General features: G+C 38.2%; 1 protein-coding gene and 1 pseudogene across 1 annotated transcript; one reads left to right on the top strand and one right to left on the bottom strand.

The window, feature by feature from the left end:
• The first annotated feature begins 1,706 nt into the window (after window positions 1–1,706).
• On the top strand, window positions 1,707–4,853 carry LOC149834593 (uncharacterized). Its single transcript, XM_090009404.1, has 3 exons — window positions 1,707–2,081; window positions 2,602–3,421; window positions 4,452–4,853. The coding sequence occupies exons 1-3, from the start codon at window positions 1,707–1,709 to the stop codon at window positions 4,742–4,744; spliced, it is 1,488 nt and encodes a 495-aa protein (XP_089865530.1). The 3' UTR covers window positions 4,745–4,853.
• Window positions 4,854–12,899: 8,046 nt separating this feature from the next.
• LOC149834592 (protein DMP5 pseudogene) lies at window positions 12,900–13,362 on the bottom strand (annotated as a pseudogene).
• Between the last annotated feature and the right edge of the window lie 206 nt (window positions 13,363–13,568).

Below are 13,568 nucleotides of genomic sequence, written 5' to 3'. Positions count from 1 at the left end.
TCAACCATGTTCAAAACATTAGGTGGTTGGATTGAGTCACATCGACTTGCATGGGTGAGATCTGTACCAGATTGTACCTCATGTTGTAGGTACAATCTACTATGGCAAATACATATACTTGGATATAAGAAATGTTTTAGTCAGGTCCTATTTTTCTTAGGCCCTAATTTTGGTCCAGACAAAAAACATGGTTACAGGTGTTTTTGTCGAGTTTGAACTTGTAGGTGTTCTCGCAATTATTTATTTATCAAAAAAAATCCACTCAATTTACCAAAAAAAAACACATTGATTTTTCACTCTTCTAAAAAACACGTGCATGAAAAACACCTAATTGAATTGAATGTATGTTAACTACTAAGTTATGATAAACAAATCTATTAGTTTAGATCAAGCAAACACAGCCTGCATCTACGTTTTTTTACTGGACATATTTGAGGCCTGAATAAAAAGGGGCCAGACTAATATATATATATATATATATATATAGGGAAACTGGAATATGTTTACCAACTAAATATGTTTGCTGGTATGAATTGAGATTTTCATAGGTTTTCTTGCAAATCTAACCTTGTAAATGCATTCAACATGGTCCATTTGCCAGGCGATTGTTGGATCATCATAATCACATCAAGAATTGTGTTTTCTTATGCTTGAATATTTATAAAAATTCTAAGCTATTAATTTTCAACCCTTAAAAAAATCTTTTTATACATAGTAATTGGATGATCAAAGAGATTGTTTCTATAAAACCAAGGGTCTATATCACATCCGTATGGTCAAATTAAAAAAAAAGTAATAAACCCTTTAAAATCTTGGTTCACACCCTTTAACATATTTGGTTGGTAAACATATTTTACTGAAATGGATAGGTGCCTAACAACTTCAGTGCCTAATCGAATGGACGTACGTGTGTGCATGATGGACGCATGCACATGATGGACGATCAGTGTGCATTCACGTTAAAAAATAGCTTTCAAAGCGCCGCTGAAGACTATTTTTTTCGCTCAAACCTTTAGTGGTTCTTTGCAATGCCGGTAAAGATCTTTTAAAACGTGTAAATCACTTTTTAGCGTGCTTGAGAAGCGTGGCTAAAAGTTCTAACCTGAACGCGCATTGAATCTTCGTCACGCGTGTTCATTCGGTTAGGCACCTAACTCGTAGGCAACCTCCTCGTCACTCTGTCGAGACTTAAAAACAGGAGCTGAACCGGAAAAAAAAATGGAGGGTGCCAACCGCGAAGCCAGCGAAATCCAAGGCCAAACCTCTCATTTCGAGAGGACCCAGACCCCATCACCATCACCATCATCTCTCACTCTCTCACTTGCTGATTTTTTGTTTTGTTGAACACCCTTTTCTCTCTCTCTCTCTCTCTCTCTCTCTCTCTCTCTCTCTCTCAATTGCTGATCTTTCTCTTTTTGGTTAAACACCCTTATTGATCTTATGCCAGAACATTGAGCACCTCCCCCACGAAGGACATCCCATTCTCTTTCCATCCCTGTGGGACCCTTGTTCTCGTCTCTCTCTCTGCGTGTGAGGGAGAGGGAAGGAAAGATACACATACACATAGGACGCACAATCAATTTTATTGAGGGAAATTTTTAAAGACAAAAGGAAAGCAACAGAGAACACGATCCAAAGTCCTTATATAAGGGAGGAAGCACGAGAAGGAGAAAAGGGAAAGAAGAGAGAGAGTGTTGCAAATGATGATGACCACGACTCTTCTCCTCTCCACCACCACCGCCACCACCCAACCGGACTCTTCCTCATCCTCATCCGGCGGTGGCGGCTCCACCGCCACCTTAGGTGCCGGTGTCGCCACCATTTCCGCCCTCAAGAAGGGCCCGTGGACCGCCGCCGAGGACGCCATCCTCGTCGACTACGTGAAGAAGCACGGCGAGGGCAATTGGAACGCCGTGCAGAAGAACTCGGGTCTCTCCCGTTGCGGTAAGAGCTGCCGGCTCCGCTGGGCCAACCACCTCCGCCCCAACCTGAAGAAGGGATCCTTCTCACCTGAAGAGGAGCGCCTTATCCTGGAGCTCCACGCCAAGCTCGGCAACAAATGGGCTCGCATGGCCACCCAAGTAAGAACCCAGAAAACACCAAACCGTTCATCCATTTCGCCACTCTCTTCTGCAAATGAGTTCTCATCTGCAAAAACACCAACTCCCCAATTCACAAAATCCACGACTCTGCCATCATTTCTGAGATGCCCATCTTCTCCATACGACCTATCGAATATAAAAACTCTCGACTTCTTAGCTCCCAAAATTGGCCACTCAATAGAAAGAAAAGATCAATCATCCGACAATGAGTTCTTGGAGCAAAACATCGACTCCCATACTCCACGTTTCCCCTGTTTCAAGACTCTCGGCCTTCCCCTATCATTTCTATCGATGAATAAGCAGTACCCGTCTTCTCCAAACGAGCTTTCGGGTGACAAAATAGCGATCCACCACTTACCCAAATTCACCACCCCATATGTGAGAATGAAAGATTCCCATGTTCTGTATATTCAGTTTGTCTCCCAAAATTCACCACTCTCTGCGTCCCCCATACTCCCTTAATGAGTCGATTTCACTCGGTCTTGGTTTGTTGGTGCAGTTGCCAGGGCGAACGGACAACGAGATCAAGAACTATTGGAATACACGGATCAAGAGGAGGCAGAGAGCAGGGCTTCCCCTGTACCCGGCTGGCATCCAACCCCATGTATCGACTCAGCCTGCTCTAACGCCACCGTCGGCGACCGCCACCACTACCACTATGGTGGCCTCTCGTCCTCCTGCAACAGCCATTTTGAATTGCGTCAAGCCTCAACAGGCATTCCCCTTCTTCGACCATCAACGCCTCCCCATCGCCGGCGGCCTGGCCCACGACTCCTCTGCCTTCATCCCCACCACTCCCACGAGCCGGTTCCGGGATGAGAGCTTCGGTTTGGGCCTACCATTTTCCGGCAAGACCTACCAGCCACTGCTGCCATCGGCACGGATATCGTTGGCGTCACAGCTTCCGACCGCCGCCAGCAGCAGCAGCGGCGGAGGAGCAGTGGAGCTTGATGCTCTGTTCCGAATAGTGGAATTACCGTATGATCCTGACCCTGTTGCTGGCTTTGGTTTGGCCGTGAAAACGGAGCTCCCTTCAAGCCAACTAGCGGAGGCTGCCGGACTGGCGGATGCCGGATACTTGTTCGGCGGCCTCGACTGCACGGTCAAGCCGGTGGCCGCGCCAATGCCGGTGCCGGCGACTCTTGGCGGAACGAATAGTGGCTTGCTGGACGCCATGCTGCAGGAAGCTCAGGTGATCGCCGGAAGCGAAGTTGGGAAACCGCTGGAATTCGGTTCCCCGGAAGGATGCGATTGGACCAACGGCAAGGATTTCGCCAATAGTGGCATCGACGGTCAGTGGGAGCATTCAAGATCAATTGGTTAGTTTTTCTTTTGCTTTTTCTCTCGTCCTGTTTATTCCTAAAGAAAGAATTTGGGACTGGATCAAGCTCAGACCTAATCAATCTAAGAATTGTGTTGAACCCTCTGAATTCGTTGGCTCATGGGCTAGTAAACAGACTTGGTCAAACATTTAAGAAATGGACTCGTTCGCCTTCGCTCAGAGCTCTTGGTCTGGACCAAATCGATCCACTGGGCTATGTTGACTCGTTGCCAATATGCCTCCTGGTTAACTTATGGAACCAAGTTCCATTGATCGACTCATTGGCTTCTTTTTTATTTATAACACGAAGAAACTGCACCCAGTACAAAGACCTGGTTGCTCTGGCTCCGCTGCCATACCTAAGGTCATCGTACCGGCAGCTTAAAACTCATTGGCTTTGCCTATTAGCTACTCTCATTTTTGGTGCAGAATTGGAACCCCACCAAGTTAATGTTCTGACTAACCTTTCATAAGCCAAGGGCCAAGTTCTTGCACCAACTACGGTATCATATGAATGCAGTTTGATATGATTCATTGGAAGTCATACCACGAACTGACCAAATTTTCCCATTATAAGGAATTGAATAAGGGCCTTGTCTCTTTGTAAAGCTTTTCCATACACTGTCTATGCTAGTACTGTGAGAAGTGAGAACTATAGTACCTAGTTGCTGTTAGAAATCAAGAATCTCCTGGATTTTGAATTTCATGTACTTTATGGACATTCTCCACCATTAAGTGGTGTGGTCTCATTGTGATGTTTAACCTTACAAGTTCTGACGTTTTTGGTATTTCTACTAGAAAATTAATGATTCGGAATTTTCAGGTTTTTCTACTTCATGAAAAACAGGGTAATGCTTTTTAGAGGTTATGCTATTGAATTCGTGCGCAATGCGCGCACAGCATAATTCAAAATTTTAAGATTGCTTCATGTTACCTACAAATTTCTTAGCACTTTTGAATGCAATTCATGAGCAGTATGATTCATTTTACTGAGTTCCTACAGTTTTCAATATAATTCTGGTTGACAGCAGATTCCAAGATCAAGAAAGCAGGGACTGATGAGTGTAACTCAGTGGACGATGAGTTCTCTACACTGTTTGATTTCATGCCATCATCCACTGCCCCCTCCATCCCAGAATGGTTTGGTGAAGGGACCATTGAGACATCGAATGCACAATCTGGGTTAACAGAGTCGCTTGCCACTGAATTTGCAGACGATCTCGGCATCGATATGCAGCAGATCGCATTGTCAATCGCGAACACAGATCAGTCTTGGGGCCTTAGTTCTTGTGCCTGGCACAACATGCCAGACATCTGCTGAGTGTTTCCAGCTTGCAAGATCCCTTTAGGCAGTGCATCTGCCGAGTGTTTCCAGCTTGCAAGATCCCTTTAGACTGTGCATTATAAGTTTGAAGATGCCCATGGTGCCCCATGGTGATGATGTATATTGAGTACATACAGACTCTACAATTTCTTTGATTTTGTGAATTCAATAGATAATATGTAGTGTTTCATGCCATGATTTATAGTATATTCTATGTGGGGTTTCTTGTCTGTTATTGCCGCGAGAGTTACTGTAATTAGAACTAAAGGAAGATCCTAGCTAAAGATAGCAAGGGTGACGACATATAGGAATGCCCCACAAGGAGACTACCCCACTTGGATCATATAATAAGCCAGGGTTGCCAGTAGGACACCCCTCAATTTAGGGTTGCCTAATTTGTAGGACGCAATTTTCTATTCAGAGACAAACTTGGCTGTTTTTAGAGTCATGTTCTGCGTATTTAGGGCGCAGATCAGGTCATGCTGAACATGAGCGTTTTTGCTCATGCGGACATCGTGGCCGTCTGTTTGCATTTTGGATGAATGCCACGTGGTTTTGTTGTTTTTTGAGCTTTTTAAAATGCAAATCGGACGGCCATGATGTCAGCATGAGCAAAAACGCTCATGTTCAGCATCACCTGATCCGCTTCCTTAATTAGTATGAAATTCGACTTGCCTGCTTTTAGAGTCATGTTCTGCGTATTTTCTTACTATGAAATTCCGTGTTTGAAGGTGTCAGGAGGCCATTCTTCTCACGCCTTGCGTGTTATGCGTCCATTCTGTCTGTGTGCTTGTGCAGAAGGATGTCTGTGTGCGCGAGTGGGAGCACACACAGCTGTGACAGGGACACACCATCTTCGGTTTTATCTAGTGATACGACACCATGACAAGTATGAACAATATTTTATTATTTTTAAATAATTTAATGGTTTTAATAATATTTTCAATAATAATATATTTTAATATAAAAAATAAATATTGAAAAATTGTTTCGCCAGTACTATTTTTCAAAAAGTTTGAGATTTGTTTCTTGTACTCGTATCAAGTCTGTAGTTCGTGTTGATATGTTGACCGGGGATGAAGGGCATGAAACGGGGATGGAGGCGGGGATGAAGGTTAAAATCTATCCGCGTGTGGGGATGGACTTACGCTTTCCCCCGCCCTGTCCCTGTCTCAATCCCCGCCTTTCCCCGCCCCGTCCCCCAATCCTTTAAGGAATGACTATAGACCGAGGGGAAATGGGACCCTGCCCCGCCTCACCCCCGTTTGGACCGGGGATGGAGGACATGAAACAAGGATGGAGGCGGGGGTGGAGGTTAAAATCCATCCCCGTGCGGGGATGGAGGCGGGGATGAAGGTTCAGATTTTGAAACGGGTGGGGGTGGAGACCTTGTCCCCCGCCCCGGTCCACTGCCATCCCTAGTGACGTGCAATGCAGGGTGTGGGTCATGGGTGACATGAGTCAAACATGTTATGACACACTGACATGACCTTGAGTCATACGAAGTTTATTTTAATAATATTTAATAGTTTTTAACATTTTAGTAATATATTAAAATGAACTTTTATATATTAATATATCAAAAATTAGATTTTTTTTTCTGGCAAAGTGATTAAAATTGGTTGAATTCAATTAGATATAAAAAATTCGGTGCAACTCGAGAACATAGTAGGCATGTATTAGGGCAACACATAAGCCAAGTCAAACTGGATCTTGCCTATGCTAGGCTCCTTCCAACCCATTAATGAGATTTTTTTTTTTGTTTTTAACTCAGCCTTGAGAAACTACAAGAAATTACCTTTTTACTCATGTGCCTCTTATGCAACTCAATTAATGAAGCATCTTTACTGACGTGAAATATGCTTGTGTCAGTATAGACTTATGTTATACTGGTGCGACATACATTTGTATAACATCTTTACTAACACAATCATATTCCACACCAGTGAAGTAAACATCATTACTAGCGAGAAATAAGATTGTGCCAGTAAAGATGTATCTTATACTAGGGAGACATTAGTTCACGTCAGTATAACATTATTACCGGCGTGATACTGATCCAATTAAAATTAGATCCTCATTAGTGTTGGATAGAGCAGGGCAAGAAGAGATCTAACCCAACTCTATTTTGGATGGACCAAAGCATGGAGCTAAGTGATTCAACATTGTAGAGACCGTCTCCAAAAGAGACCCAAAGGGCGAGTCAGCTAGCCAAGTGGGCCCCACCAAGGGAGGTTGACCTTCCCTATTGAATGTCCATGATGAACGTGTAAGGGGGGTTTTGAAGGGATTTGGGTGTTACCTAAAGGCCTAGTAAGTTCTATCTAGGGGACTCTTGGGAGTTTATGTTTTAGTTAATATTTATTGTTATTTATATTATGATTTAAATATTTTTGTTAAGGCTTATATATAGAGCCTCTACCTTGTAAGCAATAAAAAAAAATCAGATTAAAAGTTAAAGTTTCTCTCTCTTTCAAAATTGTCCCCCTTGAAGGGATCTCTCTCTCTCTCTCTCTCTCTCTTGTTCTTCACATTTTTCCTTAGCCCTTAGGCCTTTGTCACCTCTATCCCTGGCTTCTAGGCTCTTGTCTATTCTCAAGTAGGCTCCTTCCTTTGAGCTTAGGCCTCTTGTAGGCCAACCCAACTGACTTGATGTAAGTCTAAGTGTAGACCATGCAACCACATCAAGCATTTAAGTGAAACCAAACTGTGTCAACTAGGGGTGGCAATCGGATCGGATTGGCGGGTCGGGATCGGTGGGTTGGCAGGTCAACATACCTCAACACAAACCCGGCCCATTTATTAAATTGGTCGGCTATGGCAAACACGAACCCGACTCATTTATTAAACGGGTAACCCGACACAACACGGTTAACTCGTTTAATAAACGGGTTGGGTCGGGTAAACGGTTTGGCGGGTTGGTGGGTTGGATTCGGGTAAACGGGTTGGCAGGCGGGTTGGTGGGTCGGGTACGAGTAAACGGGTTGGCGGGTGGGTCGGGTAAACGGGTTGGTGGGGTGGGTTCAGGTTCGGGTAAACAGGTTGACCCACCCGTCTAACTCATTTATTAAACGGGTCAGTCGGGTTGGCGGCTTGGCATACCCCTAACACGAACCCGACCCGTTTAATAAACGAGTTAGGCAGGTCGACCCGTTTACGACACAAACCCGAACCCGGCTAAGAAGCAGGTTGGCGGGTCGTGTCAGATTTTGCCACCCCTAGTGTCAACCAAGTCAACATTCCTGAACCATCTCCTAGTGGTGGACCCTTAAAAGACCACATAAGCCAACTTCTCAAAACCTTGGTAAGTTAACTAAGCCCAAGCATTAACCTGGAACTCAACCTTAGCCTCCCTAGACCCATTAACCCAACCACAAGTTTAGCAATTTGTTGTTGTGATTTGCTAAATTTGACTTAACTTCCTCTGAATGTTTCTCACAAACCTGACCTAGTCCAAACATGCAAATTTAGCCCTAAACTCGCCTACTTTTCTTCAGACTACCCACAAAAAATTAGATTCAAACTCATTCTTAATGTGGAAAAATAAATTTTACACTTAAACATATTTTTACCAAATCTTAGTTCAGACCCAAACCTATTTTTGGTGTTTTCATATTTTTAATCTCTCTGACAATAAATCTCTTGAATCCCAAATTTTAACCAACCTTTCCTAGCCTATCTAAAGCCTTTTTCTAGTTTTTTATATTATTTTGATTGATGTTTTGTGAGGAATAAACTAATCCTTCAGAACCTATCATAATCCAAACATAACACTATTCACGAACAATCTTAGAACCTCCATAAATTTTATTTCCCAAACAATCTCAGAACCTCCATAAATTTTATCTCCCAAAGCATAATTCTCAAACTCCAACAGTTTTTAACCAAGCTAGCTTTACCAGTCTAAAAGCACCTCTTAAATTTTCAGTATTTTATCTATTGTGAATTCGAAGAACCAATTTTTTTACTAAATCTTGTTCAAACACAATGTGAACCTCAACTTGTTTTTAGCCTAGCCAACCTAACGTAGACCTAAGTTCAAACTCAAACCTATCTATGGGCCCAGGAATGTAACATGGCATAATTTTTTATTGCACTAGTGAAATAAAGGTATTTACTTATGCAACAAAAAATTGCTTTAATAAAGTGATGTTAAAAAAACAAAAAACCTCGTCTCTCTCTCTCTCTCCCCCTCGCTCAGCCCCTCTTTCTCGTTCACTCTCTCTCACCCCTGACCACTCTCTCGCTTTGTTGCCCCCGTTCTGTCTCTTGCCCCATCTCCTCTCTTTCCCTCTCTCTCTCTCTCTCTCACCACCTCTTTGTCGCCCCTTCTCTTTCTCTTTCTCTTTCACCCTTTTGTCTTTCTCATGTTTCATTCATCATTAAGTTAATTTTTTTTTATTCAATGCATGTTAGATGTATTTTTTTCTCATATATGATTTAAATTTTAGGGGTTTTATATTCTAATTGTCTATTTTATAATTTATTTATTGAATACATGCTAAATATATTTTTTTCTCATATATGATTTAGATTTTAGGGGTTTTATATTTTAATTGCCTATTTTATGATTTATTTATTTAATGCATGTTAAATATCTTTTTCTCTCATATATTATTTAAATTTTAATAGTTTTACATATTAATTACCTATTTTATAATTTATTTATTCAATGCATATTAAATATATATTTTTATATATGATTTATATTTTAGTGGTTTATATTATAATTTCCAATTTTATTTTTTATTTATTGAATGCATATTAAATGTGTTTTTTTATATATGATTTAGATTCTAAAGGTTTTACATTTTAAATACCTACTTTATGATTTAATTATTGAATAAATGTTAAATGTATTTTTTTCTCATAATGATTTATACTTTAAGGGTTTTATATTTTAATTACCTATTTTATGATTTATTTATAAAATGTATATTAAATATTTGTTTCTTATATATGATTTAGATTATAGGGGTTTTATATTTTAATTGCCTATTTTGTTATTTATTTATTAAATTCATGTCAAATATGTTTTTTTTATATATGATTTAGATTTTATGGGTTTTATATTTTAATTTTTTATTTTATTATTTATTTGTTGAATACATGTTAATTTTTTTTTTTCATATATGATTTAGGTTTTAAGGGTTTATATTTTAATTTTTTATTTTATAATTTATTTATTGAATGCATGCTAAATATATTTTTTATACATGATTTAGATTTTAAGATTTTTATATTTTAATTACCTATTTTATGATTTATTTATTAAATTCATGCTAAATGTGTTTTTTTCATATATGATTTAAATTTTAGGGGTTTTACATTTTTATTGTCTATTTTATAATTTATTTATTGAATATATGTTAAATATAATTTTTTTATATGATTTAGATTTTAGGTTTTATATTTTAATTGTCTATTTTATGATTTATTTATTGAATGCATGTTAAACTTATTTTTTCATATATTATTTAGATTTTAGGGGTTTTATTTTAATTAATTATTTTATAATTTATTTATTAAATGATTATAAAATATTTTTTATATATGATTTAGATTTTAGGTCTTTATATTTTAATTATTTATTTCTTGATTTATTTTTTGAATGCATTCTAAATGTATTTTTTTCATATATGATTTAGATTTTAAGGGTTTTATAGTTTAATTACTTATTTTGTGATTTATTCACGAACATCAATGCAAAAATCTAAAATGCCGAATGAGTCATCAGGTATTTGCTATATCATATTGATAATGCAATGTTGTTTATTGTAACTAACAAATTATTAATACTTGTCTTTTCAATGCAACAACTTGGAGGCAAGTACACATGCTTTGACTACTATAGGTCATCGCCTGGGACAGAAGCACAAAGTTGTCTTTAATAAGTGTGAAAACCCATAAGGCTGGAGGCACAATACCTTAGTACCCACATAGAAGCTATCACATGTAATCCTGCCCAAACACCATTGAATTTTTTTAACCGACATTCATTATCATTTACTCATAAGGAGTACGTTTAGGCTTCTATTTAGGTATATATTTCGTATAGCTAGATTTTACAATTGATTCGATCATTAGCATTTATTCTTTTAACAATATTTAAAATACATATTATTATTTATTGAATGTATGTTAAATAGTTTTTTCATACGTGATTTAAATTTTAGGGGTTTGATATTTTAATTGTCTATTTTGAGATTTATTTATTGAATGCATGCTAAATGTGATTTTTTTCATATATGACTTTAATTTTAAAGGGTTTACATTTTAATTATTTATTTTATAATTTATTTATTGAATGTATTATAAATATATTTTTTTATACATGATTTAAACTTTAGGGGTTTTATATTTTAATTGTTTTTTTTTGTAATTTATTTATTGAATGCATGTTAAATATGACTTTTTTGTATATGATTTAGATTTTAAAGGATATCGGAGAATAGGTTGAGGAAGGTTGTCATGATATCAGAGAATCAATTTGGTTTTATGCCTAGAAGATCAACTATGGAAGCTATATATCTTCTTAGACAATTTATTGAGAGATATAGAGAGATGAACAAAGATTTGCATATGGTTTTTATTGATTTGGAGGAGGCATACGATAGAGTACTTAGGGATGTTCTCTGGTGGACAATGATGAAGAAAGGTGTTTCTCTCAAGTACAATAGTATAATTAAAGATATGTACGAAGGAGTAGTAACCAATGTCCGCACTTGTGGAGGGGTGACAACCAATTTTTCTATAACGATTGGGTTATATCAAGGATCTGCATTAAGCTCTTTCCTATTTGCTATAGTGATTGATGAGCTTACAAGATCAATTCAAGAAAATGTGTCGTGGTGTATGTTGTTTTGATTGATGAGTCTAGAGTTGGGGTTAATGCTAAGTTAGAATTATGGAGACAAACATTGGAAGCAAGAGGTTTTAAGTTGAGTAAGAGTAAGATAGAATATATGGAATGTCGGTTTAGTAAGCAACAAAGTAGTGACGGGAGTGTAGTGAAGCTTGGTGAGCAAGAAATACAGGTGGATGACTATTTCAAATATTTGGGATCTATCATTCAAAAGTATGAAGAAATTGATGGAGATGTAAATCATAGGATAAAGGTTGGGTGGATGAAATGAAAAAGTGCAACTGGAGTGTTGTGCTATTGTAGAATGCCATTGCGGTTGAAGGAACAATTTTATAGGACGACAATTAGGCCTGCTTTACTATATGGTACGGAATGTTGGGCTGCCAAGAGACATCATATTTGAAAAATGAGTGTAGCTGAGATGCGTATGCTTAGATGGATGTGTGGAAATACAATAAAAGATAAGATTCGAAACGAGAAGATACGTAAGAAGGTAGGCGTTACATCCATTGAAAATAAGATAAGTGAGAATCGTTTATGGTGGTTTGGACATATTCGGCAAAGGCCTAATGATGCTCCAGTTAGAAGGATGGAGAAATGGGAAAATATATTAGTTAAAAGAGGTCGGGGTAGACCTAGGAAGACATGGATGGAGGTGATAGGAAAGGATATGAATGCTTTGAACCTCATCGAGGACATGGCATTGGATAGAAATGATTGGAGGAGAAGGATTCATGTGGAAGACCCAGAATGATTTTCTTTTTTTGTTCTAATCGCCGACCCCAATTGTTTTGGGATGAAGGTGTAGTTGTTGTTGTTGTTAGATTTTAAGGGATCTATATTTTAATTGCTTATTTTTATAATTTATTTATTGAATGCATGTTAAATATAGTTTTCATACATTATTTAGATTTTAGGGGTTTAACATTTTAATTGTCTATTTTACGATTTATTTATTAAATGAATATAAAATATATTTTATTTTAGGAGTTTTATATTTTAGTTTTTTATTTAATGATTTATTTATTAAATATATGCTGAATATTTATTTTTCAAATATAATTTACATTTTTAAGAGTTTTATATTTTAATTGTCTATTTTATGATTTATTTGTTGAATGAATGCTAAATATTTTTTCTTAGATTTTGAGAGTTTTATATTTTAATTATCTATTTTTATGATTTTATTTATTGAATACACTGATTTTTTTATACGTGATTTAGATTTTAAAAGTTTTATATTTTAATTACCTATTTAATTTTGTGATATATGCATGCTGAATGTGTCTATTTCTTTTTAAGAAAACAACAAAAGCAGTGCAGCACATTCTTGTCTCTAAGAGCCACAGCAGCAACACCAAGACTGATAGCACTGCGTGCACAAAGTCGATGAACCTGAGTCTAGATTGGGCAGTCCCGATGATGACGAGGTAGTCGATGAAACACATGACTTTGAAAGTTGCCAAACCATAATAGAGTTGACCATCATCTGATCTGATAGTATCTGTGAAACAAGCAATAAAGCATGACGCAGCCAATAAGATGAGCAATGTTTGGGTCATGAGACACCATTGTTGGAGAGGTTGGGAGTCAACAACTGGAAAGCCAAGACGGTGCCTGTGGGGAGGAGGTTGGCCAAGTGGGCTGTGCTTGCCAGAGTCTGCCTGATGGTTTTCTGTGTGGCAGATTCAGATGGTTGCACCAGAGGCGTTTCTTCTTCATCATCTTGAGTTTTATGCGGTCTCTGCATCGTTTGCTCTTGTGCTTTGAGTTGTTGATCCGAGAGACATTTTATATGGATGGTGGGTGGGAGGACGTGATGGGCAAAAGAATGGTTGTTGGTTCTGACTTCTGAGGGCAAAGAAAACAAAGAGATGGCATGATATACATGGGGTGAGCCATTTCTTGCACAGCTGTATATCTCTGCAGCGTGATGTTATGGAATATAATACAAAG

Source organism: Nuphar pumila, chromosome 6, assembly GCF_984573655.1.
Source record: "Nuphar pumila chromosome 6, dmNupPumi1.hap1.1, whole genome shotgun sequence".
In the NCBI taxonomy this organism is placed as follows: Eukaryota; Viridiplantae; Streptophyta; class Magnoliopsida; order Nymphaeales; family Nymphaeaceae; genus Nuphar; species Nuphar pumila.
Note: the sequence above shows the minus strand (reverse complement) of the source record. Positions and strands in the feature narration are given on the sequence as shown.